This window comes from Salvia splendens, chromosome 7, assembly GCF_004379255.2.
Source record: "Salvia splendens isolate huo1 chromosome 7, SspV2, whole genome shotgun sequence".
Taxonomy (NCBI): Eukaryota; Viridiplantae; Streptophyta; class Magnoliopsida; order Lamiales; family Lamiaceae; genus Salvia; species Salvia splendens.
Window position 1 is genome coordinate 23,412,742 of NC_056038.1, and position 21,557 is coordinate 23,434,298.

General features: G+C 46.4%; 1 protein-coding gene across 1 annotated transcript; it reads right to left on the reverse strand.

Moving 5' to 3' along the window:
- Positions 1–4,846: 4,846 nt before the first annotated feature.
- LOC121810581 lies at positions 4,847–5,500 on the reverse strand. Its single transcript, XM_042211343.1, has one exon. It carries the CDS (start codon positions 5,498–5,500, stop codon positions 4,847–4,849), a length of 654 nt encoding a protein of 217 aa, XP_042067277.1.
- Between the last annotated feature and the right edge of the window lie 16,057 nt (positions 5,501–21,557).

The window sequence follows — 21,557 nt, forward strand, 5'->3', positions numbered from 1 at the left end:
ATCAAGTGTGTGAGTAGTGAACAGGGGTTGGCTGCTGCCACGCTTTAACTTTGGGAGTTTTTACCTACTGAATTTACTCTTGACAGAATTTAACTTACTAACTTGATCAAGGAAATTTTAATTACTGGGTTAAGTGAATTTCAGACTTGAATGAAAAATTAACTACGTGAAACAGTAAACACCACGATAAAAACGAAAACAACTTTGATTAAAACTAAACTCAGAACAGTACAGCGTGAAATTTAAACTAAGCTAACACTTCGAAAAATATGAAAGCAAGTAAAACCGAGGAGATTCTCGGCGGGAAACTTAAGAATACGCCGACAGATATAAAGTATTCTGCAGCGCTCCTTCGATCACCCTTTCTAACTAAGCATTATTTTATCTAAGCTACCTAGAGAACTGAACTAAACTAGAGAGCTAGGCTAAATTAAACTAAAGACAGAAAGTAAAGGATCAGATCTCCTTGAATGAGATGACACATCCTCTATTTATAGGCTCGGTGATAAAGAAGAGATGCGTACTTAGTCAGTGTTAGTTAGGATTTGATTAGATTTTATTTATTAATTTACTTCTTTAATTAGTTAGTTGTTAGCAGATTTGAATTTTGAATTAAGTTGTTGCAGATTTCTCTCATTTTGTAAGTCTATATATTGAGGCTCTTTAAGTGGTGAAAATGATCTTTTGGAGAGATCAGAATTTAGACGGCGTAGCCGTGGCCTCCTTCGTGAGGATTATTTCTTGTTCCAGTTTGATTAGTTATATTGAGTTCCTTCCCTTTTTTGTTTATCTTCTTGTTCATTAGTCTCGAGCCTTTACTCCTAACAATTGGTGCGGTGAACGATAGTCAACTCTCGGGGAGATTCACGCCTAGACGGTTTGGAGAAGGCTATTGAAAAACTCAACGCCCAGCTCCAGCAGACGAACGAACGGGTCTCGACATTAGGGTCAAAACTCGACTCCATGATAGAGGAAATGCGTGCGGGTTTTGCGGTCCTCAACCACAAGTTCAGAGCAACGCCGGAGGACGGTGCGTCCTCTGAAAATCGGGAATCTAATTCGGTGTCAGCCGGAAACAAATCAACGTCGCCAATGCCAACTTTTGATGGATCTGAGCCTCTCGCGTGGCTCGCGAGGGCAAACCAATATTTCCTCGTCAACAAAACATCATCGGATAGACGTGTCGACGTTGCCATGCTCGCCATAGACGGACCAGCCAAGCCTTGGAAGCAATTGCTCGTTCATCGCTGCCCCTCCTTATCGTGGGACAAGTTTGTTCAACAGCTCTTGCAACGTTTTGGTGATACCATCACATTAGAAAGCTGCGTCGCTGGCAATTCATCCAAGTACAGTAGTAAGGATCCTTTTTCTACTGTCTATGTTGCAAAAAACCAGCCAAAAATTCCACCCAGAACCAGCAATAATTCTGCAGCTATTCTACCCACCGTGACAACACCATTGCTGTCCTCTAGCCTGTCTACAACAGCCCCGCAGGAGATACCGCCTATTACCACGTCAACAATCCACCCTGATATCGATACCAAAGCGGACAATAAAACACCCCTACCCTTGGTAGTACAACAACCTATTCATATTTCTGTTTTAGTGCCCCTGCCATCTCCTACCAATCCGCCTACACCAACAGTGGTGACAACACCGCTGTGGTTCTCGAGTGCTGATATTTCACTGTTTCAGCCCTTCTTCCCTTTGCTGCGATGTACAGTTCCTGCAGCTGCTGCCGGGCTGGCCACAATCATGTATCTACCTCTTCTTGTTCATGGGCACATTCCTTGGTTCAGCTTTTCACCTCCTGGCCAGAAGCATGAATGGGAGCCTCCACCGAACAATGTAATTGGTTTCAATTTTGAGCTCAGCCTTGAGGGCAAGACTGTTTTGAGAGTGAGGCAATTGATAAAGAAGAGATGCGTACTTAGTCAGTGTTAGTTAGGATTTGATTAGATTTTATTTATTAATTTACTTTTTTAATTAGTTAGTTGTTAGCAGATTTGAATTTTGAATTAAGTTGTTGCAGATTTCTCTCATTTTGTAAGTCTATATATTGAGGCTCTTTAAGTGGTGAAAACGATCTTTTGGAGAGATCAGAATTTAGACGGCGTAGCCGTGGCCTCCTTCGTGAGGATTGGCCTCCTTCGTGAGGATTATTTCTTGTTCCAGTTTGATTAGTTATATTGAGTTCCTTCCCTTTTTTGTTTATCTTCTTGTTCATTAGTCTCGAGCCTTTACTCCTAACACTCGGCACGACCTCCAGCTGGATAACGATTTTGGCAGGGAATATTCGCTCACGCTGAGTGTGAGCGACTCATCGATTGCTACGTGCTCTCCTTCTAGAATAACGATGCTTTTCAGTAACATATTCATGACTCAGCTCCGTCCTTGCATCTCATATATCAGCACGTGTCCCCTTCTAGAACGTTGTCTTTGCTAATAGAATGATGCGCATCATCCAGCTCATTGCCTCGCGAGTCCTTCTTCTGGAAGCCTGTGGTCCCCTCCTTGCCTGCTTGGTTACTCTCTTTGATCAACTCCCCCGATTTTCGGCCTCTTTTCGCCTATTGTACTTGCTTTTGATCAGTTTGGCTTTGTTGCCTTGGTCAAGCGGCATTCCTGCACATTTAACACTTCCTTTGCGCGATAAACCGATCAAGTAGCGTACATTTTTCCCCTAAACCGATGCATGAAATGAGTCTTATCAAACTGCTTACACTTAAAACATACTTGTTCCCAAGTATAAAGAAAAAGAAAAGAAAAAGATAAGGCAAATTTCAGGCATGGTTACTCATTTCAAGAAATTAAAAGAAAACGAAAAAGAAAACAAAACTCGAAATAAAAACACACCAATGTTGTCAAATAGCGGCTATAGCGGGGATATTGCGCTATAGCATATCAGTTTTTAATGAAAACGCTATCACCACACCGATACGTAGCATTTTTCTATGGCGGCCGCCATACCCGTGGCTGTCGTGGCACCGTAGCGCTACCATATCCCGCAATAGCTGTATTTTAGCCCAATTTTGACTTTTTGGTGCTAATTTTGACTTTTGTTGGGCTTTTTATTTTTTAATTTAATTTTGCTTAGGCCAATCAGCCCACCCCAATAATTCTAACCCTAATAATTCTAAACCCTAATTCCACAACCCCAATCTGCCGCTTTTCATCTCTACTCCTTCAGTCCTTCCACAATCTGCCACCCACCGTCGCGCCGCCGCTGCCGCCGCTTGTTGCAGCCTAGCCAGCACCCGCCAGCACCCTCCAGCCCCACTCATTGACTCAGCCACCGCCTAGCCATACAACCCCTCCTATTCACAATCTGCACCCTACAACCCCTCCTATTCACAATCATCCCCACTCAGTGACTCAGCCACCGCCCAGCCACTTGACGCCGCCACCCCCGCGCCGCCGCCACCTTCGCGCCGCCGCCGCCGCCACCTACAACAGCCGAGCACCTTCCAGGTAAGAAATTGGAACGCGGCCTTGCAGGCATCAGAGAATTCAAACTCCACATCGTTTTGGAGAAGCTTAGTCAGAGGCTGGGTTATCTTTGCGAAATCCTTGATAAACCTTCTATAGAACCCATCGTGGCCTAAAAGGCTCTGATCTCCTTCTGATTGGTAGGATACTGCAGGTTTGCAATGACGACTACCTTTGCTGGGTTGACCTCTATTCCCCTGCTCGGCACTACATGGCCCAGGACTATTCCTTCAGTAACCATAAAATGACATTTCTCAAAATTCAGTACCAAGTCCTTCTGGCAGCATCTTTCCAATACCCAGTTCAGGCTACGTAGCCCTTGATCAAAGTCATCCCCATAGACAGTAAAGTCGTCCATGAAGATCTCAATGCAGTCTTCCAACAAGTCAGAGATGATACTCATCATGCATCTTTGGAAAGTGCTCGGGGCATTACAGAGGCCAAACGACATCCTCCTGTAAGCGTAAGTGCCAAAGGGGCAGGTAAACGTCATCTTCTCTTGGTCATCTGGATTTACAGCGATCTGAAAGTAGCCACTATAACCATCCAAAAAGCTGAAGTACTGATTCCCTACCAATTTCTCCAACATTTGATCAATGAATGGCAGAGGCAAATGATCCTTCTTTGTAGCTTGGTTCAACTTCCTGTAATCTATGCACATCCTCCACCCCGTGACCGGCCTAGTCGGAATCAACTCATTTTTTTCATTTTTCACGACTTAGATTCCTTCTTTCTTGGGCACCATGTGTACTGGGCTGACCCAGTTACTATCTGGAATGGAGTAGATAATTCCGATCGATACCAACTTGACAATTTCCTTGAGCATTTCTTCCCTCATGTTGGGGTTGAGTTTCCGTTGTTGGTCGCGGTGTGGCTTGGCTCCTTCTTCCAGTCGGATGTGGTGCATACACAAGTCTGGGCTGATGCCCACCAAATCTGTCAGCTTCCAGCTGATAGCCTTCTGATTCTTTCTCAACACTTCCAGCAATCTGTCTTCCTACCCCTGAGTCAACTGATTGTTAATGATAACGGGCATTGTTTCTTCCTCCCCCATGTAGGCGTACTTAAGATGTGCTGGAAGGGGTTTCAACTCCTTCGCGGGCTTTGACTCTTCAGTAGGCAGAGGATTTTCTGCCACTTCTTTTTCCAGTGGCTTGCCTTGATCAAACCGCTTCGTTAGGCTAGATACTTGAGCTGTCCCACTTGACCCAGCTGGCTTCGGGCGCACGCAGAAATTCGTTATTGCTTTCGCAATGGCCAGGTCGTCCATCTCTCCGACCTTCATGGTATCATACCACTCTTCTACTTCTTTCTCGACCTCGTCTACAGCGGAGTCAGTAAACTGCCTCTTTAGGAATTATTCCTCCAAAAATTCCCGTACTAAGGGTTCTGTTACATCTACCGAGTATATGTTCTCGTTGTCGGCCGACCTCTTCATGGCTTCATCTATATTGAACGTGGACTGTTCTCCATTGAAGTCCAACCTTATCGTCCCATTACGGACGTCTATAATGGTGCTGGCCGTAGACAGGAACGACCGTCCCAGTAGGACTCCACTCGACTCCCTTGCTGCTGGCTCCGTCATCTTGATTACGAAAAAATCGGCTGGGTATAGAAAGTTATTCACCTTCACAATAATGTCTTCCAGAATTCCTTCTGGGTGAATACACGATCTGTCGGCCAACTGGATCATTATGTCAGTGTCAATGAGCTTGGCCGCTCCCAGCTTCTCATAGATAATATATGGCAGCACATTGATGGATGCCCCGAGATCGCACATCGCGTGCTCTACTTGAATATCTCCGATTGAAATCGGGAGAGTGAACATCCCTGGGTCGGTCTTTTTTGAAGGAAGATCACTCCGCTGGATCACGGCAGAGATATTCTCATCTGCAATCATTCTACCATCCTCATTGACCTTCCCTGCCAGGTAGTCTTTAATAAATTTGCTGATCGGGGGCATCTTTAACGCCGTCAACAGTGGCACCTTTATCTCCACGTCCTTGAACATACTTGCCACATCGATTGTGGCATCCCTTTTTCATGTCACCATTCCACGGTACGGATATGACTTAACTTTCTCAGTTTCCCCTCTCCGACTTTCCTCTAAGGATTCACCTCTCACTTTTGCCTTGCCCTTTTCACTCCCTTTTGCTTGCTCTGCACCACCGGATTCTCCTTCTCCTTCATGGCTCGGCCCAGGCATAGATGCTGGAGATTCCGTAGGTGGAGTAGGGCCCTGGTAGGCTTTTCCTGATCTCAGGGTTACTTCGCTATTGTTTTCTGGACCAGGTGGCTGCACAGTGGCTAGAATCCTTCCTTCATTTCCCCTCAACTCACCCAATGACATCGCAACTTGAGAAAGTTGATTTGTCAGCATCTCCAACGCCGCCCGCTGCTCCTTCTGAGCCTTTTGGATTTCCCGCATTGTATTGTTAGGATGGTGCAGTACTATCATATCTCCCTGACTATCGTTGGGGTATAGGTTGTATCTTTGATTCGGCGGTCCCCCACTGTAGTTGGACTGCGGGTAGTCATATTGCCCATAATGCTCTTGCTGGTATTGCGACTGATTGTGCTGTTGATTTCCAAGGTACAGATTTCCCCGTTGGTGTGGTGGAACGTAGCTGACCATCTGGTTGTTTGGCTGTCTTCCCTGGTTGCTTGACTGTGGGCCCTGAAGTCTGTATCCCCAGTTTCCCCCTGATTGTCTGCTTGACCAGTTGCGTTGTCCTCCATTAGACCAGTTCCCTTGAGTTCCGCTTTGTATTCTGTTCCCTCCAGTGTTTGGTTTATCCTGGATCCGAGCAGGCCAGTTGGGCTGCCCTTCAGAAGGTTGCATCTGTTGTGTCGAGGGTTGTGGTGGCTGGCTTTGGTTCGGGTCAGTCCATCGAAAGTTTGGGTGATCTCTCCATGGGGCGTCTCTTTGCTTTCCCTGGATCCAGTTGCCATTTGCGTTCCAGTGGCCAACGACATTTACTTGGGGCAGCGGCTCTACCTTAGGGGGGAATTCACAATAGTAGTAGTGATGCTCTTCTGGCGGAGGAGGTGGCGGCGGCGGCGCATACTGTGTCTCTGTTGGGGCATGCTTGAAGCAGCCCTTGGAATATATCCCAATACTGGCCGAGGGACTCACCGTACTCCTGTCTGGCTTCTATAATCTCCCTCTTGAGGGCACTTGTCTTTGACGCGGGGAAGAAACGATCTAGGAAGATCATTCGGAACTCTGCCCATGTTTTGATGGACCCTTCTGGCAGTCTTGACAGCCATACTCCAGCATCACCCTTCAGGACGAAGGGGATAGCTTTCAACCTATATTCCTCAGACGGAGATCCAGCCGGTACAGGCTGGATATCACAGTATCGGTAAAATTCCTCCAGGAAGGCGTACAGACACTCGTTTGAAAGACCGTAAAAATCGGACAAAACGGCCAGTACTCCGGACTTGATCGCGATGCTCCGTATCCCAGGAGTAACGGCAATGGCATGTGTGGGCTCCTTCTCATCATGAGCGTGCAGAGAGCCAATTCCTGAGTCGTCGGCGACGAGGGCCATCTCTGCTTTTGCTTGTTCAAGTGGTGGTGGTTTAGGTTGCGCGTTCTGCTCTCCTTCATCTTCGCTAGTCAGTTGGTCAACGGCTGCTGCTGCTGCTAGTGCGGCTCTGTAACGAGTGGTAACGAAGCAGACTTCCTGGACTCTCCAATGAGCGTTAGTGCCTCTGTATATAAAAGGGTGATTCCAGTGGCTGCCGCGGTGGTACCTTCTCATCAACAGAAGAAAAAATAAATGAGAAAAGAAAGAAACAAAATTATATACACCTATGCGCTACACACAAACATAAAATAACACCATGCTTCCCCGACAACGGAGCCATTTTGGAAGGGCCTCGAGAATGGGCGCGAATAGAGTATGGATCAAGTTATATGGAAGATAACCGAATCGGTTGGATCAGTTAGCAAATGTCGTTGCCACTAGGTCAATGCAGTCTCGCTCTCACTCGTTTCCTACCAAAGTAATTTATAAATTCTCAATTTTGCACTACTTTAACAGTAAAACGGCAAGTTTGGGGTCGATCCCTCAGAGAAGCTAGTGTATCAAGTGTGTGAGTAGTGAACAGGGGGTTGGCTACTGCCACGCTTTAACTTTGAGAGTTTTTACCTACTGATTTTACTCTAGACAAAATTTAACATACTAACTTGGTTAAGAAAATTTTAACTACTGGGTCAAGTGAATTTCAAACTACAATGAAAAGTTAACTACGTGAAACAGTAAACACCACGATGAAAATGAAAGCAACTTTGATTAAAACTTGGTGTACATGGGCGCAAATGAAGATTCAGAAGATGAGAGTGAAGAGGACGAGGTCCCTCAGGATACGCAGATTGTAACAACAGACATATCTCATATCTTCGCATTGGAGGGTCGTTAGAAGGAGGATGCGATTGAGCTAGTCGGGTCTGTGGATCGATGGAAGTTCGTATTGTGGTAGACATAGGGAGCTCACACGACTTTCTCCATCCTCAGGTGGCTGAGCGACTCGCCCTCACGCTGCTGAAAGTTCGCCCTTTCAGAGTCTATGTTGGCAATGGCGAATCTCTTCTATGTTCATGGGTTAGTAAGCAAACGAGAATCGTCATTTAGAAGCATGTGTTTCTAGTGGATCTGCACATTCTGCCGGTGCATGGGCCGGATATTATTCTGGGAAGAGCATGGCTGAAGTCTCTCCGTCGTGTGACCAACGACTTCGACACAGATACGTTGGAGTTTGTGAGGAATGGGGAGCATATTCGCCTGAATTTGGTGCCGCCTATCGCCCAGTCTGTCTCGTTGCGGCAGTTTTCAACCTTACTCACATTGCAGGGCGTCGGAGAAGTTTTTGAGATGGTGCACCTGCCACATCAGCAGCCGCACGACGCGGCAACGGCGGAGTCGCCCTCTTTCCCGAAGGACCTCCCGGATGAAATTTTGGCAGTGTTGGGGTCGCACAGCGGGGTGTTTGGGTTACCCTCGGGGATGCCTCCAAAGCGCATCTTTGATCATAAGATTCATTTACTTCCACAGACCAAGCCGGTAAACGTCCGACCGTACAGGTATCCGTACTTCCAGAAAACAGAGATCGAACGCCAGGTCAAAGAAATGCTTGATTCGGGTATCATTCACCCAAGCCAGAGCCCTTTCTCGTCGCCGGTATTGCTTATACGAAAGAAGGACGGGGCATTCCGATTTTGCATTGATTACAGAGCGTTGAATGCAGCTACAGTGCGGGATAACTTTCCGATTCCGACCATAGATGAGTTATTCGATGAATTGGGATCGGTGAGATTTTTCTCAAAATTGGATCTGAGATCCGGATACCACAAGATCCGAATGTGCGAAGGTGATGTATATAAAATGACATTTCGGACCCACGACAGGCACTTTGAGTTCTTAGTTATGCCGTTTGGGCTGACGAACGCCCCATCTACGTTCCAGGTGGCAATGAACGCCCTCTTTAGGCCCTTCTTGCGTCAATTTGTCATCGTTTTTTGACGACATCCTGATTTACAGCCCGACGTTGCCGGCTCATGTGCGCTATCTGAACGAGGTTTTGTCTATTCTTGCGGCGAATCATTTTTTTGTGAAGCTCTCGAAGTGCACCTTTGCGTGTACTACAGTCGAGTACTTGGGCCATATCATTGCTGATGGCCATCTCAAGGCAGATTCGACCAAAATTGAAGCTATGATGTCATGGCCGGTCCCTACGACTGTCAAGCAATTGCGGGGTTTCCTGGGTCTGACGGGGTATTACAGGCGTTTTGTGGAGCATTATGCGTCCATCGCTGGTCCGCTTACTGAACTGTTAAAGAAGGATGCTTTTGTGTGGTCTACGACAGCAAAAGCGAGTTTTCGGGCATTAAAAGCAGCAATGTCATCGGCACCTGTCCTCCACCTCCCAAATTTCTCGAGGACTTTCTACTTGGAAACAGATGCGTCGGACTTCGGTATAGGGGCGGTGTTACTACAGGATGGACACCCCTTGGCCTTTTTCAGTAAAAAATTGGGTCCAAAGCGCCGCATTTCCTCCACATATCATAAGGAGCTCTACGCTATTGTAGAGGCGGTTCAGAAATGGCGTCAATATTTGTTGGGCTGGGAATTTGTGATTCGGAGTGATCAAAAAAGTTTGAAGAAATTATTGCAACAAATAATTCAGACGCCGGATCAACAGTTCTATGCCCGGAAGTTGATGGGGTATAAGTTCTGAATTGAGTACAAGACGGGAGTCTCAAACAGGGTGGATGATGCGTTATCCAGGAGAGATGTGGAGGAGAAGCCAGCGTCGCGGGATAGGAACCCGGAACAGCCGCTGGACGGCGACCCCGCGGAGGATGTGCACCTGCTGGTTGTGATCTCTAGCCTGGTTCCCGATCTGTTGGAGATTTTGCACGAGGAGGTGCAGAATACTGCGGATATGATAGCGCTCCAAGCAGCATGGGAATCGGAAATAGCAGACCCGGGCGTGTCTATGTCGGGGGGCTGATCTATTTCAAGCGGCGCATCTATATTAGCCGAGATTCGACGGTGAAGGATCTGCTTTTGCAGGAGTAACACGCGGCGCCGACCGCGGGTCACCCAGGGGTGGATCGCACATTTAAACGGATAGCAACGATCTTTTATTGGAAGGGTATGCGGAAGGATGTGAAGAATTTTGTGAATGCCTGTTATGATTGTCAAACGACGAAATATTCTACACAGAAGCCTGCAGGGTTATTGCAGCCCCTACCGATTCCGTCTCGAGTTTGGGAGGATGTGTCGATGGACTTTATCACCGGACTACCGCAATCTCGGGGGTACGCAGCTATTTTAGTGGCGGTAGACCGCCTCACCAAGCATGCACACTTTGCACCGCTACCGAGTACTTATAACGCAATGAAGACGACATCCATCTTCATAGATACAGTGGTGAAGCATCACGGATTTCTGAAAACTCTGGTATCTGACTGCGACCCGGTGTTCTTGAATGCGGTTAGGGAGGATATGTTGCGTTTGAGCGGCACGAAGCTCCATTTTCAACCGCTTACCACCCGCAGTCCGATGGGCAAACAGAGGTGCGTAACCGTGGCCTAGAACAGTACTTGAGGGCTTTTACTATGGACAAACCGTCCAAGTAGGCGAATTTCCTCCCGTGGGCGGAGCTGGCCTTGAATTGCTTCTATCACGAAGGGTTGGGGACGTCGCCGTTTACCGCCCTCTATGGCAGGGATCCACCATCGTTGATTGCTGCGCCTCCATCGAGTGCCACCCCCCTGATGTCGCAGTGATGATAAGACAACGTGGGGAGTTAATTGTGATGTTGAGAAAAAACTTGGAGCGTGCTCAACAAAGGATGAGGGCGGCTGTGAATAAGCATCGCAGAGACGTGGAGTTCGAAGTTGGGGACCAAGTGTTGTTGAAGTTACAGTTATACAGGCAACACTCCGTGGCACGTCCGTTATCTACTAAGTTGGCGAGGCATTTTTCTGGCCCGTTTGTGATACTCGAGCGAATCGGGAAGGTGGCATATCGCTTAATGCATGGTATGGAAGGGAGTCGGGTACATAACGTCTTCCATGTAAGCTTGTTGAAACCGTTTGTCGAGAGTGCGCTCCGCAGCATAGCAGCTTTTCCACCTGTGTTCGCACATGGCAGACCCGTGGTCCAGCCTAAGAGGATCTTGGATCGGCGAGTGGTGTTGAGCGACGGAGCTGCCGTTGAGGAGATGTTACTGGTATGGGATGATGATAGGGGAGCCGCACCGACCTGGGAGCCTGTGACGATGGTGCAAAGAAGGTTCCCTGGGCTGCTCCTTGAGGACAAAGAGGTTGTTAGGGGGGGAGTTGATACGGTACAACCCTCGGCGAGGCTTAAGAAGACGATGCCAGAGCAACTGGTGGAACAGCTGGATTTCGATACATCAGGGAAGGTCGACAAGGAGTCGGATAGAACGATCGGGAGGGATCGCCCGCGCCGCCTGAAACGACCGTCGGATCGCCTGGCTGACTTCTTCACCGGCCGGAAGTGAAGAAGAGTAGTCTAGCATTATTTTAGCTTAGTTAGTATTTTTATTTTCGTTGCTTTATTTTGATGACAATTATTTAATTATTGAATATTTTGAGTCGAGCGGGCTTTAAGCTCCTATCCGGGTTTTCTTCGTTGATTCTTTCCCGGATCATAGGTCGAATCAACACTAGGGTCCTTAGATATAAATAGGCGTGTATTTTATTTCACCATCAAGGAATAAAATATTTTTACGCTATCTTTCTCGCTTCACGTTAAACCCTATTCTTCTCGTAGTTGATCGTCGGGCAAAGGTTCCCGTGACTTCTCGAAGGAATTAATCGTCGTTGGGGAGTTTCTCCTTAACAGATTCTTATAGGCAAGAGTGTAGTGTACTAATGAGAAATAACTGGCTGCCACTGCAGTTTTGTCTCCACCTTGCAGCATATCCCTTATGTGATTCGTTTGCAGCACTTTTAAATTAAGAAATTTGGTTTTACTTGGAGAGGTATGTACACTACTAATAAAACCATCTTGTTGGGTTATTGCAGGGTACAAGTGGAGAGAAATGAGGCTCTGGGAATTGGGAGAGAAATGCAGGGCTGACCTGTCCTTTTTGGGAGGCTCTAGGTCCTCTGTAGTAAAGTAAGTTTGTCACATTTTTATTTTTTATGGGATGGATGAGTTTAATTTTCAAATTCGGAAGTGGCGCAAGATAGGAATGAGTTGGACATTAATTATACTGTATAAAAGTACACCACCCACTTCTTCTCTCGTTCGAAGAGATTCTTCATATAGAGAGAGATGGTTGAGTTCTCGGATAATAGCTAAAAGAGGGTTTGTGTTTGCAATTTACTTCTTTTTGTTAGAGCATCTCCAATAGCGGCGAGCGCACCGGCTAGCCGATTCTTGGCGCTCGCCGGTCCGCTCGCCGAACCATTGCAGCCGGCGAGTGCCAAATCGGCGAGAAAAATGGCGAGCGCACGCCGATTCCCGAGTGCTCGGCGATGCGTTCGCCGATCTCCTGGCCGCCATTGCAGGCTCCAATCGGCGAGCGATCGGCGAGCGGGATTTTTTTATTATTATTTAATTTTCGAAACACTATATATACGCGATCTGCACGTCATTTCATTTGCACCACTTGTTTTAACGAGTTTTCTCTCTATCTTAATTTCTGTACAAGATCAACAACGCGAAATGAGTAACGCGGGTGGTAGTAGTGGTTGTAGTGGTGGTGATGCTGAGGAGTTCGAACGACGTTTGAACAAACAGTTGGAGGCCTATACGTCCCGAGAGATCGACCGGCTGATTGATAGAGCAGGTTTGTGTACAGGTCGTGTCAAGCCAAGGATGGATCCTACTGATTAGGATGGAAATCCCAGCTATGCCTGAACCTGGTATCAATAATTTCTCAACCCACTTTTACTGACTAGTATAGTGGATGTAAGGGTCGAATCCCACAGAGATGAATGCGCTTTGGAAATTGTGGTGATATTCTGGTAGGGTTGGTTAGCTACCACGCTTGGGTTGAGATTCTACCTAGACAAGAATTAAAGATGATACTCTACTGACTAGGAGAGGTGAAAGATGATCGACATGTAGCTGTGTACGTGAGAGTAGGGAACATGGGTTTCAGGAAATATGTGGAAGGTACTGGGTTACTATTAATGGCTAAACGGAATATCAGAGAATAAGTGGTAGTTGGGTGGCTTTTCTGTCAGATCTATAAGGTACCAGCTGAAAAGTAAAGGACAAAAGTAAAAAGTAGTTAAAAAGCAAAAGTGGTCCCAAACTTGGATGTAGATGTTATCTTCTTCAACATGAATTAAATTAGATCAACAAACTCACAATTCAGGAACGAGAATTGCAGATTAACAACTTCACAAAAACAGATCTACGATTAAAACTCCAAATCTAAAGATTAACTATCGGAACTGAAATTAAGCTTACTGGGTGACATGCAAGGTGGCAGAAATCACATAAACTAGGCTTTCACACTTAACCTTTTCAGATCTAAAATCTAACAACTATCTAAACTCATGAACTCAGATCTATCAATTCGGAAATGAAAACATGCTCGCAACACTTGAAAATTACCGTAACAACTAGATCTAAGCTATCTAGACAGAAAGAAATAGAATCAAACAGGAACCGATGCACAAAAACGACATCTTATCATAAAAACGTTTGGATCAGAACTAAGACTTCAAAGTAAGCAAATATTGAAAATGTAATAGATCCAACGTAAGAAAACAAAGTGCGATTAACTAAGAAAGCAAATAAAGATTGTTTTGCCACTCGGAGCGATGGAACTGCTGACACTACACAACTCACTGACTGGAATGAGAGAAGGCGGAACTCCGACGAACTGATGAAACCCTCAGGTGACCATGGCTGTGGCGAGGAACGAGAATATGAAAGACTAGGCTGAAGGACTGATCTACCTGAGTTATCCGATACCTTTCCTTCTGACTGGAACCCTTTCCCTGCACACTTTAGCAACTGTTTTACAGATATATTCCAATTATGCACGTTATACTGACCAGTAACCAAGGCCTAGAATACGACTTATCTAACTGCTCACACTTACCACATGCTTATTCTCAAGCGTGAAGAACAAACAAAAAGAAATAAGTCGAATTCTAGCCTGGTTACTCCCCTGACCGACCCTATCCTAAACTGGACTCTAACTATGACGTAAAGAAAAACACAAAAACAACACAAACACACAAAACAGACACAAGGAACATTTAAACACGTTAATCGGGCTATATTTTCAACCATCCCTCCCTTGAGATCAGGTGCAATCCGGCCTTAGACAGCCTTGAACTTCCGCCGCCCCCCTTTTCCTTCCCAGTCAGTACATCTGCTTGTCAAGATCACCCAAACTCGCGGCCTAACACCAGATTCTCGCAGTCACTCATTCCTCACCGGGGATGTTAGGACTGTATTCTCTCATAGCGCTGAGCCACGGATGCTTCGGACTTAGTTTTCACGTGTGGCTACTGAAGGTCTTCAAGGCTTGTAACGGGGCTATTGGTTTATAGTGTTTGGGGTGGTTGTTCCTAAGGCTCTAAGGTTCAAAACTACTACTTATTTTGATGTGGGAGAACTGTGTGCATTTGAGCCTTCGGCTGATACTTCTCACGGATGGACATTTTCTGATATTGGTCTCCACTGGCCAGTAGCGTCTTGTGGCTTTGCCACTCTTATTCCTTCAAAAAAATTTTGTGGTCAAGTATTTTCGGCCATTTTCTTTCCATTTGTCTCCTTTCTTTTTGTGGTTTCGCCACCCTTATTCCTTCTTATTTATTTTTTTGGACCTGGAATGACTCTCTGGTCGATTTTCTCCTTGCCTCTAAATTTCTTTCTCCAGTTGGTTTCTTTCTTGTATGTCCTTCTAGCCAGTCGCCTCCTTGCTTTATGCCTTGCGCACACACAGTCCCAATTGCTAGTGGGTTATATCTGGGTATATAAGGCTAGAAAGTGGGTTCTAAGGGTAGGGGTTTTTTTTTTGGAGGGGGGGGTTCCCTACTGCCTTTAGTCTTGCTACACGCGGTCACTTTTCCCTAGGCATCTTGTGGTAGCCACTCTTTTCTTTTCTGAATTGGTGGAAAGTGGTTCCACTTTAGGCTTTTAACTCACATTTTAAGAGGGCTTTTGTGTTTGGCTCTAAAGATGGATTTTTCTCTCATACTCGCATAATCTATACTGACTAGGAGATACTAAGAGGGTGGTTTCCATTTTCCAGCATGTCTTATCTCCTTCAATTCCCCTCACCGTCAGCTCGAGACAGTTGAGTTTTAAGCCCAATCAACACGTATAACAGACCTAGAAAGATACTAACACAAACACTAAACACAATATATACATATGTCATACTGGCCATTGCATCCCCTCTTCCACTTCACAAGTGCCTGCCTTCAGATAAGGCTGTGAAGTGGAAAAGGTAATGGCTAGTATGACTGACACACAGACATACCAAACAAGAAAACACATGCTGTTTCTAAAAACTTCTCACACTTAGATTATATAATAGGCTAAGTGGGAGAGTTTAAAACCTAACAGAACCCAACAACACACAAACACATATGTACAAAAACTTCTCACACTTAGGCTACGCAGTAGGCTAAGTGTGAGCTAACATGCACTCAAAAATAAAACACATAAACAAAAACACATGCGCCAAAATAGCAAACCCTTAACTTCTCACACTTAGACTATTGAATAGGCTAAGTTTTATGAATGGGGTTTGCTCACATACTACACAGCTTATACTACCTAAAAGCACTAGAAAAACAAATAAAATACGAAAACTAAAACTGAAAAGAAAAAGAAAACTAACTGGTCAGGTGGGGTGGTGGTCACATGTTTCTCCTGCTCCTCCGCGAGGCAGGGGCTAGTGCAAGTGGTTCTTCTGACTCCTCTCTCTCGGATTCGGATTCGCTTCCCTCGGATTCTGCCTGTTCCCCGGCACCTTCCTCCTCTGCTGATTCTTCTTCTGTCTCGGCTACCCTAGGTTCATCAGTCTGGCCTCCGTGGCCACTCGTTCCAACTTCTCGTACTAACTTCTTTACCGCTAACTCCTTCAGAATTCCTTCCATTACACTTGTCAGGCTGGTCAACTCAGCCCTAGCTTGCCGATTTTCCTCCGCTGGCTCTTCCACTGTTTTCTCCAATCTCTCTTGCCTCTGGGCTTGAGCTTGTGTTCCCTGGCTTGCTGCAGCTCTTCCAGCTGGAATAGCTTCTTCTCCCATAGCGTAGAAACGCGGTACTCCCTGCCTCATGTAAACAGTATTCGTTCGGACGAAGAATGGTATATCAAACAGACCAGGAGGGTCGACCATGATTAGGGGGATAAGCCTTCAGCCTCCGAGATGATGATGTTGTTTCTTATGAATGCTCCCAAGATATGGCAGAGGGAGAGGTTTCTCGCATGATGGGTGGCAATGAGATGACACTGGTAAGCTGTCCAGAATCCCAGATGTATTTTCCTCCCGCGCTTGGCGCACCAAAGGAGGTATAGCTCTGTCATTGATGTTCGGACGGCTGAATTCGATTGCCCCAGCAAGTTGAAATCTAGGTGGAGTTGTACCAGGCGTAAGATTGGGTTGTTGAAGTGGATAGAGCGGGAGATAGTGGATGAAAACTGCCCAGCAGCCGGGTGAGTTAATTCTTCCCTGCCTCCTGTGGCTCAAAATCGACGTGCCTGCGGGGAATTCCCCGCTCCCTGCTTCTCCACTCTGGCCCTATGGCCTCCTCCAAGCTACACATCTCCAAACGGACTGTCCGCTCAATCAAACTCATGCTTATATCTCCTCCAAACAACCTAAAGCTTATTGACTCCTCGTCCAAGTCTGAGGTGACCCTAAATCTGAATGTAGTAAAAAACTCCTTCGCTAGTCTAATAGGGATATTCGGATCCCTATTCTCCAATAACCAATCAAATCCTAACGCACGCACATAAGATAGAAAAGGTTCACGGGCATCCAACTCATCGAGGGAAGGGAAATGGAGTACCTTTCCACACTTAACTTGCTTGCTCCCGTCATCCTTATTATCGAAAGCATCTTGTAGCTTTTTGGAGTCGAACAGCTTCATCTCCTCCACCAGCTCATCAGTGAGCTCCACTGTCAACCGTCTATACTTCAATCTCTCCACCTAGGGATGTACTAGTTCCCGATGGTTCAGTGGAAGCTGCTGTTCACTATACACTTCATCCCCCAGGGAGACGTCGTTGTCGGATCCCGACTCTTCACTAGGAGCATAGTCGCTGTCGTTTGTCTCCTGACGGTGCGGTGGGGTACTCTGAGCTGGGTCTGTGATGACGATGCCTATGTTCACTGTGCGTTGCTTCTTGTGGCTTGGTTTCCTTGTAACAAGGGCTTTCCCCTTCCTTTTTCTCTCTTCTTGGTACCTTTCCTCATCTCTATCTTCATTCTCTTCCGGTTTCTTATCTGCTTGTGTTGAAGGCTTGTCCTGGGCAGTATGGTGGGTCTCCACGCGGGTATGTGTACTATAATCTCTTGGCTCGATGTGACCTACTGACTCAGATGCGAGGTCCAGACCCTCAGCCATCTGCTCAGTCTCATCTCTCTGGTCACTCGGCGTTGGTGAGACCACTTCAGTTTCCCTATGAGCATCCTTCAGGTTAGTAGCCGGTAAGGACTCATCCCCAGGTTTTGTAGGATTAGTCCTGTCCTCTTCACTTAAAACTTCAATTGGATCTGCTGCTGTATTCGCCTTTGTCTTGCTGGATGCCCATTTTCCTAGGCATCTCTGCGATACTATCTTCGGTTTTGGTCGTACTGCCTTGGGATCATCCCTCAACACTAATTTCCTTTTGACCGCTTTCGGTTTCAACACTAGAGGTGGCACTGATCCTGGTACCTCTGTTCTTGCTACTGTCTCCTTCTGATCAATATGCGCATCACTCTCCCCTGCGTCTGGCTGGGGAGTCACTGACTGTGGTACTCCTCCTCCGATTTTCCTCTCTTCCACCTCTTCTTCTGGCTGATGGGCTGGGCCTTCTAGGTCGTTCCTTGTACTAGCTTCTCTACCCTCTCTTGCTGCCTCCGATGCATCTCCGTCTTCCTTACGGGTTACCTCCTTCAACAGCGCTTCAAACTCCTCATCAGTCATGAGGCCTTGCTTCCTAGCGGTTTCATTTAGATCTATCTCTTCCTCGCCATTTCTTGAGGAGTAGACTCTGATACCGGCGTCCTTTCTAGTTCATCTCCTCCCTCTTGACTCTTTTGCTCCTCTCTTCTTCTCGCTTCCCTTTCCCCTGGGTCAGAATCGTAGTAGGCGGAGATGGGGTTAATATCCATCGAGTCGCTTTGTTGTTGAGTTTGAGAGGGTTCCGAGGGCTCTGGCGGTGTGATCGCCGAGGGAGATTCCCTTTCTGGTGGAATTGCTGAGGAAATCAGAATGGAAGTGGGTGGTTGTACTGTGGGCTGCACAATCGGTTCTGCTCCAGGTACTGTCGGGGCTTCTCCGGTTATGCTCCATTTGCCCTCGACTCGGCTAAAACCAGCCAACTCAGCCGCCCAATCTCGATTCGGGTCCTGCTGTCGAAGGAACTCTGTCAATACGTCCAAAGAAACCATCTTCGGAGCCTGAGGAGTCGGCTGCAGTGGTTGCGGGTTCGGCGACCGCTCTTCCAGTGGTGGTTGCGATTCTGGGGTTTCTTCCCTGCGGTTTGAAGTAGGTTTCTCACCGGTGATTTCTTTGCCCATTTCTTTTTTCCCATGGCTAAAATCGACGATTTCGGGTGGTAATATGGGTGTTGGTTTCGATGGATGACGGCGAAAATTTTGGAAGAGAGGAATTGCAGGTGAGGGTTTGTGAGATGAAGGGGGGAAATGGTTTGGATACGAGAGTAGAATGTGTAGTTGAGGGTTTGTAACCGGCTATGAGCCGTTTCCAGGTTGGCGTCGATTCGTGTGGGAGACGGTTGAGAGCGCTGCCTCCTGATTGGACGTCGCCTGTCCTTCTCTGCACACGCGCCCTCCCAGTCGCTGTCTGCCTGCAAAGCTGCAACAACCCCAATTCAAATTTCATCCCTCAATGATTTCCCCCTATATTTTCCCAGATTAGTAACAAAGTAAAAAGGACACTTAAATAAAATTAAGAGTTTCACCATAATGGCATTCTGGTGGTCAGTACGTACTCCAAATTTAATTTAAGGACCGAAAATATTTTCGGATTTTAATTTTAATTGCATGCAGAGATTTAATTAACTACCACGTATTTACAATATTTACATTTCCCTTAGCAAATTTAGAATTCTACTTGGCCAGTATGTGCAAACTTCGCTCAAAAGAGACTAGCCAGTGGAACTCCAAATCCCTATCCTTCCGGTCAGTATGCAACCTTAGTATGTGGTTGCAGTGGGATCTCATCCACTACACCCACATCACTATTCTCCCTAAACACTTTCAGCCTATGTCCATTTACGATAAAAGGTTTAGAGTTAGGAATACTCCCTGAAATCTCCACTGCTCCATTTGAACGGAGTGCGGTTATGACACAGGGTCCTGTACACTTCGACTTGAGCTTCCCAGGCATTAGCTTCAATCTCGACTGGAAGAGTAGTACTTTCTGGCCAACATGGAGGTCTTTGGTCCGTAGATTTCTGTCGTGCCATAATTTAGTTCTCTCCTTATACCACATGGCGGAATCAAACGATTCCAATCTAAGTTCTTCTAACTCCTGTAGCTTCAGCTTCCTTTCCTCTTCACAGGCCTTAGCATCCATATTTAATTGTTGTACTGCCCAGTATGCTCGGTGCTCGATCCCAACGGGTAAGTGGCACATCTTTCCGAAAACGATTCGGTACGGGGACATTCCTGTGGGAGTTTTGTAGGCTGTCCGATATGCCCATAGAGCATCCTCTAACCTCATGCTCCAGTCCTTCCTAGAAGGGTTGACTGTTTTCTCCAGAATGTTTTTTATCTCTCGATTAGAGATCTCCGCTTGACCGTTTGCTTGCGGGTGGTAGGGGCTAGAGAACCTGTGGTGCACACCGTACTTCTTCATCAAGGATTCGATAGTGCGGTTACAGAAGTGGGTTCCCTGATCGGATATGATGGCCCTTGGTACTCCGAACCGACTGAAAATGTTACTTTTGAGGAACTTGGCTACCTCCCTTGCTTCACACGTACTTGTGGCCTTGGCTTCTACCCACTTGGAGACGTAGTGAACTGCAACTAGGATATAAAAGTTTTCATAAGATGAAGGAAATGGACCCATGAAGTCCATCCCCCATATGTCGAACAACTCACAAACAATTACCGGTACTTGTGGCATTTCATCTCGTGCGGAGATCCCACCTGTCAGTTGACAACGCTCACAACTTCTACAGAATTCATAGGCATCTCTGTTGAGGGTTGGCCAATAAAAACCGCTACCCAAAATCTTTCTTGTCGTCTTCTTGGGACCGAAGTGTCCTCCACAGGCCACGGAGTGGCAATGTATTAGCACGCCCCTTTGCTCCCAGTCAGGAACGCATCTTCTTATCACATAATCTGCTCCTACTTTCCAAAGGTATGGGTCGTCCCAAAAGTAGTACTTTGCTTCACTTTTGATCTACATTCTTTGAGCCTTGGTGATGTTTGACACTTCTGGAAGTTCTCCTGAAACTAGGCAGTTTGCTAGGTCCACATACCATGGCTCCTGCCCCACCTTTTCCTTTCCTTTTGCTGTACTATCCTGGCCAGTAAGCTTCATCACTTCATCCCAATCTATCTTTCTAACAGCAAAAATCACCTCACACAAGTGTTCCTCTGGAAACCTGTCGTGTACCTCCTTGCTGTTTCCATCTTGCACTATTATGCTCAAATGGTCCGCAACCTTGTTCTCGACCCCTTTCTTGTCCTCCACCTCCCAATCGAACTCTTGTAATAGGAGTACCCATCAGATCAAGCGGGGTTTGGATTCTTTCTTGGCAACCAGATACTTAATGGCTGCATGGTCAGTATAGACAATGACCTTGGATCCCAACAAGTACTGTCGAAACTTCTCGAATGAATACACCACAGCCAACATCTCCTTCTCCGTGGTGTCATAATTCCTTTGGGCCTGATTCAATATCTTAGATGCATAAAAAATCACATACCTTTTCCCTTCGATCTTGTGGCCTAGAACAGCGCCCACTGCGTAATCACTGACGTCGCACATAATTTCGAAAGGATGCTCCTAGTCAGGAGCCAGGATAATTGGTGCAGATACCAACTTTTCTTTGAGAAGGTTGAAAGCAGCCTTGCACTGTGTTAGGATTGGTATACTGAAAAGCATATTTCGAGCATGATGCACGGATAGAATTGCTTGTATACAATAAACTCTACAATCCACTTTTAACCCAAGGCGAGAAGAAATAATTTTATCGCATTAGTGTTTGCTTATGCATTTATAAGATGTTTCTCAAACATTTAAATGTATAAGAAGCAAATAAGTCTAATTCTTCTGCATAGTAGACAGGTCGTGAACGACGTTCACAGAAGGTGACTCAGTCGGTCCTTTGTAGAAGAGAAATAGAATTTCACAACCTAG